The following is a 21,162-nucleotide window of genomic DNA, read 5'->3' on the forward strand; positions in this document are numbered from 1 at the left end:
ATTATTCCCACATCGACATGCATCAAACTACTTACCTCTTTTCTAAAATAGTTATAATATGAGCTGACAGGGGTTTTATACTGGGCCATGATTCTGGCTTTTCTCAGAGGCAGTTATGCTGAGAAATGTCAATTTCTCAGTGGCAACGTGTAGAAGAATCATGAGCTTAGACCTTTGCTACTGCCTCAGTTCCGGGAGTGGCTACCTTGATGAAGTGCTGAAGGGGACATTGGGATGTGACATTAGTATTCATCAGCATGCGGAAGAGCACCTGGCAGAACCGGATAGAAAACAACATCATTCATATTTATCTTTACAAAGAAGCCTTGAGCACATAAACAGTAATAACAAATACTTGTGGTTGCATGACAAGGCACAAAACGTACTTGCCAGACACACAAAAACATGGGGCCTGAATTCAGGAGTAAATGTGGAAAGAGGTGGGATACTCTATGAGGAACAATTTCAAAAGAAGGGGACGCCCGGAGAAAGGACTGTCTTGCCTGTAATTCTTCTGGAGAGGGTGTTGCCAGGAAGGTGGGCTCTGCTATTGTCAAGCGCTATAAACTGCCCTGGTCACTCCCACCTAGCGGACACCAGGATAATGGACTGCTTTGCTCATAATCCCTCTGGAGAGGGTGTTGCTGAGATGGCAGGCTCTGCTGTTGCAAGCACTACAAAGCGTCCTGCTCACTCCCGCGGCATAGGACGCCAGAAGAAGGGACTACCATGCCCATACTCCCTCTGGAGAGGGTGTTGGCGAGCTGGCGGGCTCTGCTGTTGCAAGCACTACAAAGCGTCCTGCTCACTCCCGCGGCATGGGACGCCAGAAGAAGGGACTACCATGCCCATAATCCCTCTGGAGAGGGTGTTGCAAGGAGGGGGGCTCTGTTGTTGTCAAGCACTATAAAGCACACTGCACGCCCCCGCTGTGCATGAGGCCAGAAGGGACTGCCATGTCCATAATCCCTCTGGAGAGGGTGCTGCTAGGAGGGTGGGCTCTGCTGCGGTCAAACGCTTCAAAGCACGCTGCTCACCACTGCTGCGTGGGGATGCACCAAGGTCCGGCCTGTCCGTGCCTGTAGCGGCAGAAAGAGGCAGGGCCGGGCCACCCCCCTTAGTTCTGCACCCAGGAAAAGTCTCCAACCCCTGGTGGAATGTCGAAAATGTTGGAAGCAGTGAGAACCCTCAGGTGGAGTATAAACATAGGTAAAAAGAAGGCAGCACCCCATATAACGTGCACTGGTAAGAAGCTAGATCCCACAAAGAGACACACGGTGAAAACTAAACTGTAGAGAATTTGATTGAGGAAGTAAAGGATATGATAAATAAAGGGAGGAAAAAGTCCAGGGTACTTGTTTTCAAGTCAAAGATAACTCAATTTTATAGGAGTAACCAAGGACAGCCCCAGGAAGAAACTCCACCATTCTGCTTCCCTCTTGGATTAAAAAAATACTGGCAGTAAAAAGGCTCCATGCCCTAGAAAATTACTGGGCATTGAGATTTCATCTGCAAATAGTCAGACCTCAACGGTTCCAACCGCTATGCTGCATTGGCTAGCCTTGTTAGCGAAAAGTCCCAGTCTTCCTTCCATGACACAGAACTGACCATAACAAGCACGGAGGACATAAGAGTCACCATTTTGAACCTAAAGAGCGAACTTGATGCAGTAATGTCAACATTAAATCAAAGTGTACCATATCTTATAGGAGCAAATAATAGTCTCATCAAGGAACTCTCAGTTCATCAGACCCGTGCCTGCTCTATTCATCGAGTGGAGCAATCCAGTCACCAAATAAGATCAATAAATGAAGCGGGGGAAGCATTGGGTAGTCGAGCAACTGCAAGTGGGGTTACTTCCCGTACTTCTGCCTTCTCCCATTCTAGCTATAGTGATGATCACAGCCGTGCTGGGGAGGGTAGCGATTGGGTTGAGATGAACGCAAAGCAAGTTAATCCTGTGAAAAGTTTCTCCCCTGTCTCGAGCCATAATGAACATCCTTTTAAATCTTAAGGCAATGCCAGAGGTATGCAGCATTCAGATAGACCAAGTGTTAATAAATAGTCCATACACCCCTTGCATGTTGTAGGGATCCTGCTACTCTGCCTGATACACAAGGTAGCCACTAGTCTATATGACTAATGTCCCGAAGTTAAGGGTGGCACAAAGGGAGACACCCAAGTCCCTTGTATATAAAGTGACCCATTGGATTCGCTTCCAGCGCCTTTGTTTCTCTCGAATACATTCCAACATTGTTTACGCACAGCACCTGTCCAAACACGATGGCCATGATACCATCAAGCTGATCTTGAGAAACATCAATATAACAGGCAGCCTAACAGGCAGCCTGTTAGCATTAGATGCTCGATTCTTTCCTCCTTCTGGCTCTAGCATACAATTCAAGCACACCAGGTCTTCAAAACCTCATGGTGCCCTCCTCGCCGAGATCACGCATGTTAAATAATCACGTCCAAACTATCACCCAAAATTCTCATATCAGCATGGACCGAGATGGTAACACTGAACAGACGAAGTTGCCCATAGCTGGGATACCCGAGTAAACCCCTCTCGAATAGGTCCACTGACTACATTGTGCCTCACCAAACAAGATGTATGCTGGCATTCCTTGGAATTCCATGCATTCCCCACTTGTAGAACCAGAATGTTCATCTTTTCCTATATCTTCTACACTGAACCTTTCAGCTTCACCTTTACTTCCATTGTCCTGCACCCTTACTGCTACTATCAACAACCCAGCACATACAAGTGCCAGTTCCCAATGTCAGTGTAAACCAGTTGAGACCTATCCACACAACCTCCTCCAAAAGATTTGCCCTGCTGCAAACTTGAGTGCGGCTCCAATCCTGCTACCATCGTGGAATGTAGCAGGTTTGCATTGGGAAAAACACAGACCCGGAGTGGGAAACCTTTATCAGTCACTTTTACAACATATCTTTACAGGAGAATTGGGCATTGGAAAAACCCTTTAGATCTGGATACTCTACAGCATCGAAGCAACACTTCTAGAGCAGGTCGCCCGTCTGGCGGTCCATTAATCTGGGAAAGAAATTCATTGAATGGGACTATTAAAAAACTAGAGATTGACAGTAAAGCCATCCAAAGATTGACCATAAGTGTAGGCCGTAGAATTAACATATATAATGTGTACAATAGCACAGTGCACACAAACAAACAATCCCCTACATTAAAACTGATCATGCAACATCTATTTGGGAGATCGGATAATATATCTATCCTGATTGCCGGAGACTTTAATACAACTTTTGAACCATTGGAAGGTATTGCTCCAGCCATCGAAATGGAAGATGAGGCCAGGGACATCAAGAAATTGGAAACTGAGCCCCTACAATCATGGTTAACTACTGCAATGCTGTGACTGTCTACTACCTTAACTTATTTCCTGTGTGCCTCTAATTGGAGATTTCAATCAGATAGACCGAGGGCCTCCACTTTGTAAGAGATAGTAGTCAGAGTAGATTAGATGATGTCAATATAGACATCGACTTATGGCATGTAGTGTAGGATTTTGAAATCTTGTCTGGATCAGAGAGCGATCACAATGCCCCATTGCTAATTTTGAAAGGTAATCCGTTCACAGGCACTACTTACTGGTCCAGGCTTAAGATCAGAGACAGGCCTAACCCTAGGGAATAATAGGAAATCCGTTAAATGGTCAAACGTGCACCTTAGAATTGATACAGAACAGATTTATAAATAATGCATTTAATGACGGTCTAGACTCGTTTGCAAACTCTCCACTTGACACGATCACACTAGTAGATCTTCACCTTGACTTGTTTGAGTCCCAGCAACATTTAGGTACCAAAGAATCACATCCTACTGAAACAGTCGTCCATCAGCAACTTACCTGGTATTCAAATGATTGTCGTAAGGCTAAAGGGAAACTAATCAAGGACATCAAACGAGGGGATCACAAGGAAATCAGGATAGCTTGCTCCCAGTACAAGCTAGGAACGACTTCTTCCAAACAGGGTTGAACTGATTCTAACTGGCTGACCATGGTTGAGGTTTCCAGGATAAAAGACTCCCAAACTTTCTGGCACATCTTTCCACAAGGCAGTTTAAATTATCATAGCCTCGTAGAATTATCCGTGCAACTACAATTAATTACAAGATAATTTTACAGGAATGTATGCATCAGCCAGCTTAGAAACAGCCATAACAGTAGCTATGCCTAACACACAGGTTTTGAAGTGTCCAAAGGATTACGATCTCATCCAATTTTCACTGGACATTACCCTTAGGGCTATCCAGTCCTTGTAACCAGGGAAGGATCCTGGCCTGGATAAGGTGCCAGGCAACTTATTTCACTCAGAATTTGCTGTATGGCGTCCCTACATAAATGTGTTAGCAAATAGGATCATGCAGGGGGAAGAACCCCAACTGATGGTGCGGAACTGAGATCATACCATTGTTTAAAAAAGGTGACAGAACTATTCCCAGTAACTATTGACCCATTGGAATAATTGATAACCTACAGAAGTCCTTGACAAACTGCTTGATTGGATCGAATAAGTCAGGCAGGATTCCTCACTAAGGTGAGCACAATTTACCAGATGTTTTGCCTCAACCATATTGCATTGAAATAGTTAATGCTTTCCAAGGGACCATGTGTATATGGCATTTGTGTACCTGAGATCAGCTTTTGACCTAGTTCCTAGACAGCAACTGTGGTCCACCCTTGCAGCAATGGGAATGAACTCTGCACTATTAAACATCCTTATCAGATCAGGCTCCACGAGGAAAGTTTGCCCAAGTGAGGTGTGGTAAGGGGGCGAGCTAACAGATTACATACCTATTGACTGTAGGGTGTGTGCTTACCCTAAACTTGTTCTCACTTTACATAAATTATGACACCAACCATCTAAGTGAGTGTGTCCGCGACTCTCCTAGACTGGTGGGTTCCTCCGTTTCAGCACTGCTATTTGCAGATTACACTTTCTTAATCTCCCGCACACAACCAGGGCTACAGAACCTGCTCAACAACTTTGTTGACTTCTGTGACCGTCTTGATCTGGAAGTGAACACCCAAAAAATTAAGATCATGGTGTTCAAACCACATAGATCATACTGAGGTGGGTTTCGAATGAAAGGGATGACTTTACAAGTAGTTGATAGTTTTGACTATCTGGGAAAGATGATGGATGAATCATGCAACTGGAAGTCACAAATCCAGAACAGAAGTCACAAATCCAGAAAAGTGAATTGTCGCCATTACATACTGCATCCACTGTAACAAAGAGAAACAAAGCCATCACCCCAAATCCGTTACTCGGTTATTGAGATATATCGAGCAAAGGCACACACAGACGGCAGCCCTTAAGGGGTGGAAATGTGGGGGGACACTGCTGGGTTTGGCTACTAAAGAAAATGGCCTTTTAAAGTCTTTGCTCAGTTTGCCACAAAGAACCCCATGATTCCTTATTTTTTGACACAGAGCTTAAAAGGATAGGTGATTTAGCTATCCTAAGGCCTCTTTTTTGGGTAAGAATGTGGTCAACCCAGACTTATCCCAGTACAGGTCTGCCACATAAAAGATTTAGAATTTGAGGAATGCGCATTTAATCTCATAGTTTTTACATATTAAAACACAATTTAATGACCAGGGATGGAGTATTTACAGGAATAATCCTGTATCAATTAAAAAAAATTACTAAAGCCTTGGTAAAAGAAGTATTCAGGAACCATATAATTTATTCTATCCATAGGAATGGTAAATCAGGGGGGGTAACAGATGTGTTCTTATCCATAAACTTGTACCCGCTATGCAACCATATATGGATACAATTTAACCACTTTGCCACTGGATTCAAGCTAGCCAGGATGCTTGGTTCCGGTCTAGGGATGACCTGGCTTGGCAGTTCGGTCTGTACTGTTCCCATGAGGCACAGGTTCAAGACTGATTTGCATATGGCTGGATCTGTACCGGGGTGGTGAAGTGAGCTAAAGAATGATGATGGATTAAACCCAGATCTGTGACGTGGGGTGAGTATCTGAAAAGTTTCAGCACTCCGTCCATCATCCCCTTGTGTTTGCTTTGTTCGCCCTAAGTTGGCAGGGTATGCACAGAGGTGGGTTCCTTGCTCACTCTGCCACTGAATTCAAGCTATCCTGGCTGATGAGGTGTGTTACCCCGAAACCGGTCCCAAGATTCTGGTTTCCAGTCCAGGGATGACCTGGCTTGGCAGTTCGGTCTGTACTGTTCCCATGAGGCACAGGGTCAAGACTGATTTTCATATGGCTGGGTCTGAACCAGGGAGGCGAAGTGAGCTAAAGAATGATTGTAGGAAAGTGGGTTTCTGTTGCAGTAACCCCCCTACTTTTTGCCAGACTACGGATACACTTTGATTTGATGTGCTCTGGGTCCCTGCCAATCAGGTTCCCAGGGCCTGTGTTCTTTCCCCAAAACTAACCCAATTGGCATCTCTAGCCACAGGTCAGCCCCTGGTAAGTGGTACCCCAGGTACACAGGGCATTGTGACCAGGGAAGACCTCTAAGGGCTGCAGCATTTATTGTGCCACCCTTAGAGGCCCCGTACCTTTACACACACACACACACACACACACACACACACACACAGCTTTTACACGATGCGAGTTTTGGTGCAGAACAAAGTGAAGAGTCGACATGGCACACATCTCTGTGTGCCCTGCTTCCAACCCACTGCCCTGGCATCGGTCAGTCACCCCTATAGCTGGGTGCATTATACCAGTGGCGAGGGTACAGGTGCATGAGCCCAGTAACCCTACAGAGTCCAAGTCCATTCTTAGACATTGTAAGTGCAGTGCTGCCATTAAGAGTATATGGTGTTGGGAGTTTGACATTACGAACTCCACAGCACCATAATGGCCACACTGAAAACTGAAGTTTGATATAAAAATTCTCAGCACATTAAACCCACAATGATGCCAGTGTGGGATTTAATGAAAAATACACACAGAGGGTATCTTAGAGATGCCCGATGAAAACAAACCTACTACTAGTGTCCAGGCTGAGTGGCTGCTTTCACCTGCCACCACCAGACAGGTTTCTGGACCCCTGGGTCGAGAGCCTGCTGCTCTCTGGGGCCTGAAACAATGCACATCCTGGGTCGAGGTGCAGAGCCTCCTCCCCTAGGATGGGCAGGGTTCACAAAGGGGAAGCTTCAAAGGCTTGCCGCCTTTGTGAGCTTCCCCAGGCCACTTGCTGCTCTCGGCAACTGGTCCCCACTGGTTCTGATCCCCACCTTTGGCGGGAGAACAGGCGGGAAAAACAAGTGAGGAAAAGAGGTGTGCCCACCTCTGCTAACTCCACCCCTCAGGTGGGGGAGGCAAGGTGAAGCACAACTCTCAGTCCACACCATCTTGAAGATGGGGGGACTCAGCCAACCAGGGACAGGCTCATGCTTCCCTCCCACTGGAGGGTGGCATAATAGGGGGTGTACCCACCCCAGGGAAGGGACCTATTGGTCCCTGCCTTTCACCTACCTGTAACGCCCCTCAATCTAGTATTTAGGGGCACCCCTGACCCTTGCTTCCTCAGACAAGAAGAAACTACAAGAAGAAGAAGAAGGACCGAACAGCCATGCAGCAGCTAACAAGAGGAAGACACCCACTGACTTGGCCCCAGCCCTACCAGCCTGTCTCCCCCTCGAACCTGCTCCTGCGAAATCCTGGTGTGTCCTGCAGCCAGCAACCTCAAAAACCCCGGAGGATCTGCCTGCCTTCAACTACAAAGACTTTGTCTCCCGTGAACACCGGATTTGTTCATCTGCAACCTCTGGCTCCGGCGGGACACTGCAAATCCGCCCTACTCTGCACCCGCCGTCCAAGGCCCGTGCTCCAGTGAGCAAACACCACGAGGCGGTCACCCCGGAGATCCTGACCTGAGATCCGTGACCCCTGACCTACCTCAAGCCTCCAGCCGACGCCTGCAGCCTAAATCCAGAAGGTCCCCCCAACCACGACCAGGAGCTGTTAAGACCCCAAAAGGCAACCCTGCACCTGACGCCCCACTGCCTTGTGTGCCCAAACCGACGGTGCCTAACCAACCCCTGACTTCTCAACTTACCTCTTGAAGTGGTGGTTGCACCCAGAAGACCTCCGTCCCCAAGCCTGCAGTCCCCATTGAAAACAACAGGGCACCCGACAACGAAACAGCACCCTACACCCGGCTGCCCTAGTGCCGCTGAGGGTGCGCCTTTGGTGCTACTTTGTTTCCCCATTTGCCCTGAGCTAAAGTCCAGGAGGCTTGCTCCCACATCCAAGTGGCCTGCTCGCCAGCACCCACCAACCGGAGGCCCCCTATCCCCCATTGGATAACATTGGGCTGCAGCACTCTGCACCCGCCCGCCCTAGTGCTGCTGAGGGTGTAACAAGAGTGCATCCTTGACCCTGGGGGACCCCTGAGTCGACCCCCAGAACCTCAACTCCTACTACCAAATACTTAACTTAAAACCGATAACACTATTTTTCTCCATAGGATAACACTGTTTTTCTTGGAAAAGTTTTTAAGTGTGGAGTTTGAAAACCTGAAGAAATACTTTAAAATTGCACTAACTAACAAAAACGGTTTTACTTTCCTGTTTGCAGGAAATGTCCCAGAGTAGTATCCAGGTATACTACTCGGAGGAAGAAAAGTAATCTCAATAGTAACTTACCTGTAATTGACTGAAAAGCCCATTCAAGTCTATGTACGGTATTTACAAAGTATTGCATTTCTCTGAAACCATACTGTATGTCAAAACACAGTGCATATACTACTACAAGTCCAAACTGAATTGCAACTGTATATTTACTGCAAAGTACTTATCACTTACCTGTGCCAGGCTTGCTTGGTTCTAGAAAATAAAATAACTAAAAGAATATTCTTGTACAAAAACAATTGGTCTGAAGTTCAGTCTTTGAGTGTGCGAATTCATTTGCTGACAATGTGTACAACAAATGCTTAACACTGTCCTCTGATACTGCCTTACTGCTCGACCACACTACCACAAATAGAGAGTAAGGTTCTATCTAACTTTACCAATGCCTACCTTTGGGGATCCACTGGACTGTGCACACTACACCTCACTTTGGTATAGTATATCCAGAGCCAGCTTCCTACAAGGACGACGGATTAAACCCTGATCTGTGACTGGGGGTGTCTGAAATGTTTCAGCACTCCGTTCATCATCTCCTTGTGTTTGCTTTGTTTGCCCTAAGTTGCTCACTTTGCCACTGGATTCAAGCTAGCATGGCTGATGAGGGGTGTTACCCCGAAACTGGTCCCAGGATGCTTGTTTCCGGTCGAGGGAAGACCTGGCTTTGCAGTTCGGTCTGTACTGTTCCCATGAGGCACAGGGTCAAGACTGATTTGCATATGGCTGGGTCTGAACCGGGGTGGCGAAATGAGCTAAAGAATGATGTTGGATTAAACCCAGATCTGTGACTGGGGATGACTGTCTGAAAAGTTTCAGCACTCCATCCATCATCTCGTGTTTACAATTTTACCATGCTCGGCTTGCATATGGTTTATAAAATTTAGGTTGGCACTTTGCAGGTTAGAATGTTCACCTGCAATTGAAGCTCTAATTCAGGTAAGTCTTTATTTTTTGCACATTCTGCAATAACGCAACTGAGGATGGCGAACATTTACTACTTTTCTGTCCTGTGTATGCAAGGCCGAGGAGGACGTGGATTGAAACTATTTGTAGAACACTTGGTGTGAGACATTTTAAAGCAGCTTGTTGAATCCACTGGACTGATACCAGCCCTTTTATAGTTTATGGTCTTAGCCGATATTTATACCAAGTCTGGCTCATAAGCAAGAGGCTGGGTCTTTCGTTAAACCTTTTGAAACTATTTCCGCGACATTTAAATAATATTTTTAATTGTTTGTTCTGAATTGTTGACCCCACGCGGGAATGGAACCTACAAGCATGGAGTATCATCAAATTAATTTATTTTGCACTTTATTCCATTGATAAGATTATTGGACTATTTATACATGTATTTTTAAGTGACTGAACTATTTGGGCAAAGCATTTAGGAAATGTTGAAGTAATCTTTTTTTCTCCTTGAAATTTTTTTTTCAATCATCGTTTTTCCTCTTGTCGTTTTATATTGGACCACCACCAGGATCCTACTGGTGGCACTACTTCAATTTGAGGAGGCCGTCGCCAATACACAACTACTTAGCCTAACTTTTCACGTTTTACTTTGGTCCTGAAGAAGCGCTAGGGATCTCCTCCTGAGACCATCAAGGGCGTGAAACATTTCGACCTAACCTATACACAATTTCAGTCACACACTTATATATCATAGTTACTTAGGGCAGAGGTCTTCAATCTGTGGGGCACGTCCCCAAGGGTGGCCCTGGATTCCTGGAAATGGGGTCGCGCATTTTGGAAAAAAGAGGTAACAATTGGGCTGGGAAGTGCTTGCTTTTAATTTTAACTGCATTTACACAGCTCTTAGTACCCCTAAAGAGATGTTGAAGGGACCATTATGTAAAACAAAAATTGCATTACATACGCTCTTGTACTACTAAAATCTACATTTTGGAAGCACCATTTTATAGTAAAACTACTTGCACGTTTTGCAGCATTCTGTCTTACACGGAGTGTAATGCAAGTATAAAATAATGACTTGCATATTTTCAGTGCTTTCTGTCGCAGGCTAGAACCTTGTTGCTCTAAAAATACACATCACTATTATCCACTGCACCAATCCAGATTTAATTCTGTGGCTCTCTGATTACACACAGACCTCTGAGTGCATTAACTAATAGAAGTTTCATTATGCACTGCAGGGCATTTTCCACTGAGTAACGACTTTTTTCTTTTTTTTTCATTTATGCTGCTCAATATTTTATATGTAAATAGCTGATGGTGAAAGACCTAAAAAACCTACAAAATATTATGGTGCTTATTTATGAGAGGCTTGTATCACCAGAGCATCACACTTTTTGATGCTCCAATGGCGCAAGCCTCTCAACCATACCTATAAGGCGGTGCAAAGTCACCCTGCATGGCCTCATAGATATGGAGTAAGACATAGCAGCGCAAGCCTCTGCGTTGCCTTATTCTGCGTCAAGGAGGTGTTTCATGGGCTTTGCGTGGAGTTCCCGAGCAACACCCATGGATTTTGATGCTACACCATATTTACAAAATCACATAAACCTGGGGCAGCTCCAAAAACGGACTCCTTCCTAGTGGAGGAGTAACGAGGAGGAATTTTTTCTTTTCTTTTTTCCTCTTCCCATGTGCGCTGCATCCTGCATAGAAAGAGGAAAACGTCTCTCTGGATTGTTTTTGTGAAGAAAGGTGCCCCTTCCTTAAAAGAACACCACTGGTTACCCGTTGCTAAAAGGATCGAATTTAAGACGCGGACGTTGGTTTCCGAGCTACCCATGGCAACTGTCTCAGCTACCTGAAACTAAGACTACGTGGTTATAAGCAGACGAGATCGCTAAGGTCTAATTCAAAAAGCCTGCTTTGCATATCCCGTTTTAACAAGGCTCGCCTAGGCGGTAGATCCTTTACGGTTGGGACAGCAAAATTGTGGAACTCCCTACCAGACGACTTACGCAACATTGAGGCAGAGCCTCTTTTTAGGAAAAAAGTTAGGACCTGGCTCTTTATGGCAGAATAATGGGTCTGTGGCTTTGCTTACTGGTTTTCCATCTGCATACTGTCGATGGCTTAGCACCGGGACACCTCTGCTTGAGGTAGCTATCATGCTTTAGAAGTGTCTGCATTATTCTTATGATTCCTGTACAGAAACATCCCTGCCTATGTTAGTGCAAGGGAGCAATTTGTGCTCCAATGCAAGGGAAAAGGATAAGAATGCACCGTATATCATAAATATAGTGCATTCCTGCCCTTTCACATTGGCATAGGGCTGCGCCGCAAGAAGATTTGCAGCACTGCCCTACACCAATTCCTCCTAAACGAGGCCCTTTGTCTTTAGCTACACCTTTGACTGCACCCCCACGCTCACCGACCTTTGGTTTGCTAAACCCCGTTTAATATTATTTCACCAACATAAAAATGATTTGCTGTGGGAATTGGGGGCTTTTATGGTTGTCGATGATGAGGCGTACCAGGTTCTAGAAATTTTTGTCAGAAGGGGGTCCTTACGTCTAAAAAAGATTGACAAGGGGGTCTCGGCATCAAAATGTTTGAAGACCTCTGACTTAGGGTCATCATACCCTTCAGCAGCCACAACCGTTTTTTTTATTTATGACAGAGGATTCTTTTCATTGAATTTGACTAGCATAGATATCCTCTAGCCATTTTTAAACTCACTCACCACTTCATGAGCACTACCTCACACTGATCATATGGCGTACAAACAAAAGATCTCCGCTAAAGTGACCCTTTGGGAGACCAGTAAGGCATTGCAGCACGGGCCCGACGAGAAGCACCGCCCTATGATGAAGCATGACATCCCATGGGATTTCTCTCTTTTCTAAAAACAACACTTCCTGCCTTCTCTTAGGAACAGAGAACCTTTTTTTTGGTTTAAACTCACATTTTTGACAACAGTAATTTAATCAGTTTGCTAGATTGTTACTTAGCAGAAGTATAAATGAACCATCTTCTGAGTAATTAGCTCATCACAGATTGAATAAGTCAATATAAAGAGAATGGCCTGGGTAATATTGAGGTTTAGGCTAAATGACAGTATCCATACAGGTTCCCAAGAAGATTCACTTTAAGAGAGGTCATCATATTTATTAAATGATGGATAGGATGCATGCAATTAGGATTAATTGTCTAAAATGTGGAGAATGGGCATCACTATCCGCTCTTGGACAAGATGCTGGAAGATTCTGGCCAGCTAATGGCAATCTATGCATGTATGTAAACGAAACCAGTCTGATCACGGGGTAACCTGCTGCTCCTGGAACTTTGTAAGGATCAAAAACAACAACTAGGAAGAAAAAATGAAGTGGTAATGATTGAGTGAGAGCTAATTATACCCTAGCTCAGAGCAGTTTTAGATCACATGTAACATTATGATCAGGGAGTAAACAAGTGCAAGTAAAATCAGTACAAGCAGAATCATAACTGAACAATCTTCCTCCAACTGCTAGCCCTCGGCTCATCTGCATGAGAAAACAAGCAACTCCCGATGAGTTTTTATCTCACTGAGCCAGATTAGCTAAAATATACCTTAAATCTCGAGGCACTGAAAACAACTAGTTCAGAGGTGAGGGGCATACATACCCACTCCACTGAGGGAGACTTAAGAGACAAGAAATGTGAGGGGCATACTAGAGTGAATGTTCTTATTACATTTTAAATGTATATGCTTTATAGTGATTGTACCTTTAAAGAGGGGGGGGGGTGTTGTGTTGTGTTCTTATTACATTTTAAATGTATACGCTTTATAGTGATTGCACCTGTAAGTGCTCGTGGTGTATGAGCTTTGGAATGTATACTATGTCATGGAATCTAGCCGGGCACGGGGAGTTCAGAGCGGAGTTGTAACTGTAGCTGTGCACTTGGCACTCGCCTGTTTCCTACTCATATACTCATCAATATCTATTAAAGGAGTTCAATCAATACAGCGTAATTTCCTTCACTTCAGTGTGCTACATAAAAACTTTACACATTGCTTTTAAGTTAAGCCTGACTGCTTTTGTGCCAAGCTACCAGGTTAAGCACAGGGTAATTTAGTAACTTTAGTGGCTCACTCAGGCAAGAATTGTGGTTATTGCTTGATAAGGGTTTCACCCCCCAAACCAATAACCCAATGTCTCACAACTAGCATTAAGATTGATGTGCTAGTTAATCATATTTTCATAATGCATTGAAAATCAGGATCATGGTGCTGGGTAATATGCGATACTAGAAGGAATTCCAGACATCAGTGTAGGACACAATCGCACAATGTGCCACTAAAATGCATGAATACAGCATTTTAAAGTAAAGTCTTAAAAGTAAAGACAAACAGCAATGCACTTAAAATCTTTTATTTAAAGTATGATAAAAAGATATTCTGTTTATGTCATTTCTGAGATCTTTTTTAACATATGTATATATTTTAGCAAGTACATACAGATAATGCTGCTGTAGTTTTCAGGACAAACCTTAGACGGAGCAGCAACATTTTCAAAACAATATAAATACTTATTTGCATTTGTGCAGCATTTATAAGAAACCACCCCGTCCCCAAGCGCTATCTAGTTTACAGTACTAGTGTGCAGCTTACCTAACGTTAGCCCCACCCACAAATGGTTGTCTACAAATCATACCCCTACATCTAAGTATAAATACCTCAATGAATGGTTAACCTTCAACAGTAGGAACACATGATTCCAGACACTGTAACAGCAAACACCTCTTGTATACTTTGATAGTGAAAATGTAACAAAAAAGATTAACGGATTTCACTTGACCTATATAATATGCTATGATAAAGGCGTCAAGCACTGAGCGCTGCGATGAACACACAAAGGCAATGAGGAAAATTCGGCCAAAGTTTCCCGCACCCGTTAAGTAAACATGCGCTTGTTCACTTGCTGCAAAGCCACACATTAAACATATTCCAGGCAAAAAAGGAAGAAAAGCAATAACACGTGGTTTGTTTTTTCCAAACTGCAGATGATGCTTCCTAAAAAACAGAAGGCTATACTTGACAGAACTGCAATTAGGTACACTTATGATGTAGCTCTATATCAACAGTTTATGGCAACATGTATGTAAGTAGTATATTGGGAACTTGGTGAGTATTTGCACGCAGTTGATTGTGAGAGACACAAAGATACCGCTTTGATATCTGAACATACTTGATAGAGAAGATCATTCCCATGGAAGACTGTGTCCATTACTAGGTCGGTAAAGCAGCAATCCGGTGAAAGCGTTTGTGATACACGCCTTTCTTCATGACATGCAGCATACAGAGGAAGAAAAGAAGTCTTTCCTGAGCTGCAACCCGTCAAGGGCTGCAATTCAAAAAGAAAATTTGCTGACTCACAAAGGAAACCAGCAATCAACAGTGAATGCTGGTGTGTGTTTATTTAAGATACATTATAACAAAATGACATTTTATTGCACTTTCTACTCCAGTTCATCACAACCGTATAAAATGCTGTATGCCTTATACTTGTGATCCATTTGCACTGGTCTGTGATCATCTCGCAGAGGAGTTGGAGGTCTTCAGTAGAACAACAGAAAGACCGAACACCACTTCAGAACAAAACATATTATGAACCAGAGAAATATCGGCAACATTAAAACATACATGGAGTTAGTCACTGTTCGTAGACTTAATGTTCATGATTCAATGCCAAATGATCAATTTTCTGAAGAGGGATATAAAATCTTGACAACATACAGATTGTAAATGATCAAGCAGAGATATTCTACCACAGCCATCGGTCGCCAGTCTGTTACCTGCAGTACGATAGCTACCTTAACATTCAGATTCCCAGAATGGTGTTCTTGACATATGGTTTTGGTACAAGGAAACTGCATAAAAAGTAGAGAGAACAGTACTTACACTTTGTAATCTGCATTCGCTAATTGAACCGGTTTTATTACAGGGGGGACTGGATTAATACTGCAGCTGACGCATTATCAAGTGGCCAGAAGCTGTACATGACTAGACTGGAGGAGATGTTAGTGAATCTTCAATCACTGGGAGCTGCAGTCTTGGGCAGCACCAGTTTGACACTGGAGTGTCAGAATTTGTAGGCAAGACATGCACAGCAGCCTCCTGCTTATTTACGACAGCTCTGCTAACCAACAGATTGGTTTTCTGAACATGTCCAGGAAGCTGCAATTCCTCAGATGTCCGTCACACTGCTCTGCCTTTACAACCGATACAAAAGAGCTCATCTCTTGGTGCAATCAAGTTCACAAGGCAACCTAAACTTCAAAAGAATGTATTTAGATTGTAAAGTAAGAGGAGATAATATGGTTAGGAGAGCTTAAACGATTGTCAACATTTCCACATAACAGAGTGACGAATTTAACCTTTTATGGGAGGAACTTAATTGATTTCAGAAATAAAATAAAAAAATCTTTAAACATGATAGATATACTTCAAAAACGTCAAGCTGCCTACATGTGAAGAGAAAACTCATCATTTCAGCACATGCATCACGGTTTGGTCTACTTATGGCTTTAAAAGGTTCAGAGGACTATTAGGACATTCTTAGGCTTGACAAGTCTCTGCTCCTGAAAGTGATTGTGTTAACATCACCTTCTTTGCTGTCACTCGCCACAGATCATAAGCCACCGAGAGGCATTATGCTTAAACCATAGCATTCCCTCCCATCTGCCCAAATATTAACCACAACCTACTCAAGACTAGCAGCTCAAAATGTGATTGTTGTTTTCTCAGTTTAGTCACCTTAGAAGGACATGCCACCATTACTGTATTTTTCTATTAGACAGTAAAAGGGGTTTTCTCGATTTGATAAATTTATAATGGGTGGAATATCAGTATTTTGCAGGTATTCCAATCCCTTTGTTCTAAGGGCTGGATTCTGAAATTCAGAATACAGTATTTATTGGAGAGGTAAAGTTTAATGCTCAACACCCCCACAGAAATCACAATTCTGGGGAAGGCCTTTGTTCTGCGTTCTTGGTTTTGGATTTGGGAACATACTTTACGTTGGTGCAGTGCATTTTCATGCTTAAAACCTCACAGCCCCTAAATATAGGAATGTATGGGTCTTACTGTTTAATAATGTCTTGAGTTGCCTTCTTTGCTCTATCCTTGCCAATGCGTTGCATTTTACTTTGGTAACTAGTTATGCCTGCTATTTACACTAATCCTGGTTGTGAGCGCCAATTACATGAGAATTAAACTGAACTACAATTATAGAAATGTCATCTCTGTACATTCTAGCAAGTTCTTCTGGAAGACTAAGCATTTTGGACAGACGTTCATGGTCAACTACTCCAAACTCATTGTTACCCACGGCATGTCGGATGAGGTGAGTAGCTGCATTCTGGTCTTCAAACACAGAGGAGATCCTGGCTCGTCGTTCCATTAAAAGACCATGCATCTGTGCCAGCGTGACCTTGTAACCACCAACAGCGATAGGCTGCTGATGATGAACACCAGTTAAGTACTCGCCTACAATTTTAACTACATCTTGCCTGTGCATGGTCTCCCAGAGTCCATCTGTAGCCAAAACTAGGAACTTATCCTTGGGTCGTAGTTTGTGATAGATGACCTCTGGTTCAGCGGTGAGGTAAGGAGGGCTGTGATAGTTTGGGGGAACAAATTTAGTGTACTCATTGTCATTCAACTGATCTGGACCAGACTCTACCACTCTCTTCTGAAGCTCAATGCTCCATTTGAACTTCACATCTCCAAAAGCTCTGAAAGGCATCAGCAATCCAAGCAACCGATCTTGCTTTACAACGCTTTTTTCCTCAGACTTTGGGTGCTCGGATTTTAGTCGCTTAATTTCAGATTCATTCTGCGCATTATGGTCATTAGACAGTGTCACCGCCGACCAAGACCCATCCTCTTCCTGCACACCAAGCAACGCTCTACTGTCACCGGTGTTGGCGACATGCAAATCAACACCATCCACATGAGCAACACAGGCAGTGGCTCCAGAAAATGCCACTCGCAAGACCCAATAGTTTAGGAAAGAGTTGGGATCCCCTACTTGAGCTTCCAAAGAGAGATCGCTGTCAAGCCTTTTGAAAGCATTAATCAAGGCCTCTTTTACGTCTGTTGTTTCTCCACTGTTCAGGTCAATAAGCTCCTGCCAGTAAGTTCTTAGACTGTTGAAATACAATTTAGAAGCTTCCTTACTGAAATAATCATTGGGGTGCTTATGCCACTGCAAGATGGGCAAGAGAGCTCGTCCACTTTCCACTGCATTTTCTATCTCAATTAAAGTGTCAGGAGGTAACAAAGAAACCGCAATGTAGTAAAAAAGTCTCTCGCTGACAGCCTGAGCGCAAGCACAGCCAGCATGGCCATCAAAAACCCCCAGAAGCATCCCTCTAGTCTGCAAACATGTTGCTGCACTCCTCCGGTCTTCTATTGGGGCATTGGCTGGTAGCTGGTTGCTGTCAAAGCCAAGGATTGAACTCACATTTTTGCCATCAAACTCTGGAACCTTAAAACTGTACTCATTGGCTTTCAGGATGCTGTTGACTTGCGGGGGAGTAAGATAACATCTCTGCGGCGTAGTGACATATCTTCTGATCTGAACTAGCTGCCTCAAGTTCTCCTTCGGCCGGCAGACTGTTGTGAGGTTCTTTTTCTGAGGTACATACCTCAAAGGATTCGGAGTCGAATGAGTGGATAAGCAGCAAAGATGTCTGCGGTGACAGTAACAGGCAGCACTACAGATCCTGCCAAGTTCACAATTGCGCATTAAGGGGAACAGCAGGTGAGCTGGTGCTGACATGGCATCAGTGAGTATGGTCGGAGTGGCACTTCGCACTGGAATCTCTGCTAAAAAAAGAAAGAAAGGAGGGAGGGATGGTTAGGTCAGGTCAGGTGACAATTAAAAGCAACACAATCGTACAATGAAGAAACAAGGGAGAGCCCAAACTTCCTCCACACCCCCTCAGAACATCTATGAATCATGAATAAAAAAATAAGAGAAACAAAGTAATCCCAATAATATCTTGATATTAGATTTAAATGCAGGTTTATTCCACCTTATCCCTTCAATTTTTAAGTGTGCTTTGGTCTATGATTACAGAAACATTTCTTGTAGTGCGACATTCCTTATATTGCCCCTAAAATTACATATATATTGTTCTATTGCAAAGTGTTATTGTTTTCATGTGTTTGAAATGTCAATACACATTTATTAAACATACACAAAATGTAAATTACACCTCATGCAATGTTAGTCGCACAGCAAGACTTTATATTTGGCAGGAAGAAAACCATCGTTTAACACCGGGCAATATTCTAATTCGAAAGCTACTTCCATAAGATTTACATAACAGGCTTATAAAAAGTACATTTTTAAATGCTAATTCCCTAAGGCCGCTCCGAGCAAGTGCAGGGTTGCGTTGTTCAGATGGCAAGGAATGCAAGTCTGAACAGCTTCTGAGAAGGGGCACAAAAGATTTGACTGGTGCTATTTCATGTCTTTGGAGCAAGCACAGTCTCAGGTTAATACTAAGCGCCTTTTAGCACCATATTATGAAAACAGAAATGGGAGGTGGTAATGTGTGGAATGCACGTTTGTACATATTTGTTGCGTGGCATCTTGAGGTGGTGACATGTTCTGTTATGTTTTTGTGCTATTCTGTTTTTGTGCAGCATTACTGCAATGTGATTTTGTTGTGTAGCACTGCAGTTCTTTGCAGTGTTTGAACCGTTTTTGTGATGAGCCCTCTTAGGGTTTAACTGTGTTGTTATACTGTTTTGTCATACGAGCCAACCATCCTGATTTACGCAAAAGACTACTGATTTGAAGGGGCTAGTCATGCGCGCCTCCCGATTCCTGCATGCAAAAACCAAATTTATCGGCGGACTTCTGCCGACTGAGACTGGTCTTGTGTGACTCGAAGCATGCACTGCCAGCAACCTACGTACTCCTGCAGGCCAGTGAACAACATTTTTGTCATGCTCTCTCTGCCTGCCATAGGGCTTTCTCCATGCTCCTGACAGTTAAGAAAAATATAACATATTTGCATTTCTGATATCTTAGCAGCACACTTGCAAGTCCCATACATGACAATAGACCCGGTTCAGGCCTCAATAGAAGTCAATGGGGAAAAAAAAGAAAAGTTCCTGATTTTTTTTTTAAATCTTACAATCTTCTCTTCTAAAATGTTGGCATATATTTCATTTATTTGAAAAGTTTTATATAGCGCAAACGTGAACCTCTGGGGAATCAGATCGCTTTACAAGTGAATGAAGGCACAAACATACATTTCCGTAAAACATGGTCTATTTACATATATGACAGGAGACAAGTTTATTCATAAAAGGGAAGGGAAATTTTGAACATCTATTCTGGAAATGTATTCATAAATAGAAGTTTGACTTCTTTCTTGAAAGATGTAGTTGAAGAGATCATTCTTATTTCAGTGGGGAGAGAATTCCAAATGCGAGGGGCAATGCCAGAGAAAACTCTATTACAGCTTTTCTTCCAGAAGAATCTCAATAGTTTTAGCAGTAAGGTGCTGGAGCTTCTTTCTAGAGGATCTTGAGCCACTGGAAAGTTCAAGCTTCTTAGTGAGATAGCTTGGAGTATTGAAGTGTAGACCTTTATGAGTCATGCATGCAATTTTCAATTGAATTCTTGCTGCCTACGGGTGCCAGTCGAGGGACTTCAGGTTGGAAGAAATGTGATTGTTCCTTTTTGATCCAGTAATGAGTCTTTCAGGACTGTTAAGGGAGGCCCTTAAGGGGGCTGTTGTCGATCTGAGCAGGCATGAGAGGGTTGCGCTTCCATAGCCCAATCCGGGAATCACGAGGGCTTGCACTGCAGATTTGAGGTCTTTTTGGGGAGGAAGGGTTTTATTTTTCTTAATATGTTAATTTGGAGATTTACTCCTTTAGTATCAGCACTAATGTGCTTCTGCATATTAAGGTTATTGTTGAGAGTAATTCCTAGTGAACTTGCTGAATCGATAATTTGTGGTGTGCAATTGAATGCTGTTAATTGCTTCATCTATTCATTGACAGTGTGCAACTTATTAGGTGGTGCAATTAAGAGGAATAAATTTTTTTGATTGCTAAGTTCAAGGTGGTTGTATGACAGACAATTTTTTGTATTTTGAAGGAAAGTATAAAGGGATTGGATGTCTTCAGGGAAGGATACTTTCAGATAAAGTTGGATATCATCAGCGCATACAAACGATAGTGGATTTTGGATGAACCTAGGATTTCTGTTAGTGGTTCCATGAATTGATTAAAGATGGTGGATGAGAGCCAGGAGCCTTGAGGGGCCCCAAGTGTGACCGGACAATCTAAGAGAGAGACTGGTTTACCTTGACTTTTTGCATTCTAGTTTGAAGAAAAGAGGTGAACCAGTTTACGATGGACCCTGAGATACCCATCCTGTGCTCTAATGAGTCAAGTAGATAGTCATGCTCAACTGTATCAAATGCTGAGGATAGGTCCAAGAGGATTAATAGTCATGATTATTTTTATCAAACAATTTTAAAGCATCGTCCACTACATTTGTCAGAGCCGATTTTGTG

General features: G+C 43.4%; 1 protein-coding gene across 9 annotated transcripts in view; it reads right to left on the minus strand.

Moving 5' to 3' along the window:
• Positions 1-13,969: 13,969 nt before the first annotated feature.
• Positions 13,970-21,162, minus strand: part of PDP1 (pyruvate dehydrogenase phosphatase catalytic subunit 1) — a 72,749-nt gene continuing 65,556 nt past the window's right edge. For 5 of the 9 annotated variants that reach the window (XM_085605272.1, XM_085605269.1, XM_085605274.1 and 2 more), the window contains exon 2: positions 13,970-18,445. In XM_085605272.1, the coding sequence (XP_085461398.1) occupies positions 16,791-18,398 (1,608 nt within the window). In that variant the 5' untranslated portion in view covers positions 18,399-18,445 and the 3' untranslated portion in view covers positions 13,970-16,790. The remainder of the gene's footprint in view (positions 18,446-21,162) is intronic. The other 4 variants (XM_085605273.1, XM_085605275.1, XM_085605276.1 and 1 more) reach the window with 1 other exon arrangement.

Source organism: Triturus cristatus, chromosome 5_1 (assembly GCF_964204655.1).
Source record: "Triturus cristatus chromosome 5_1, aTriCri1.1, whole genome shotgun sequence".
In the NCBI taxonomy this organism is placed as follows: domain Eukaryota; kingdom Metazoa; phylum Chordata; class Amphibia; order Caudata; family Salamandridae; genus Triturus; species Triturus cristatus.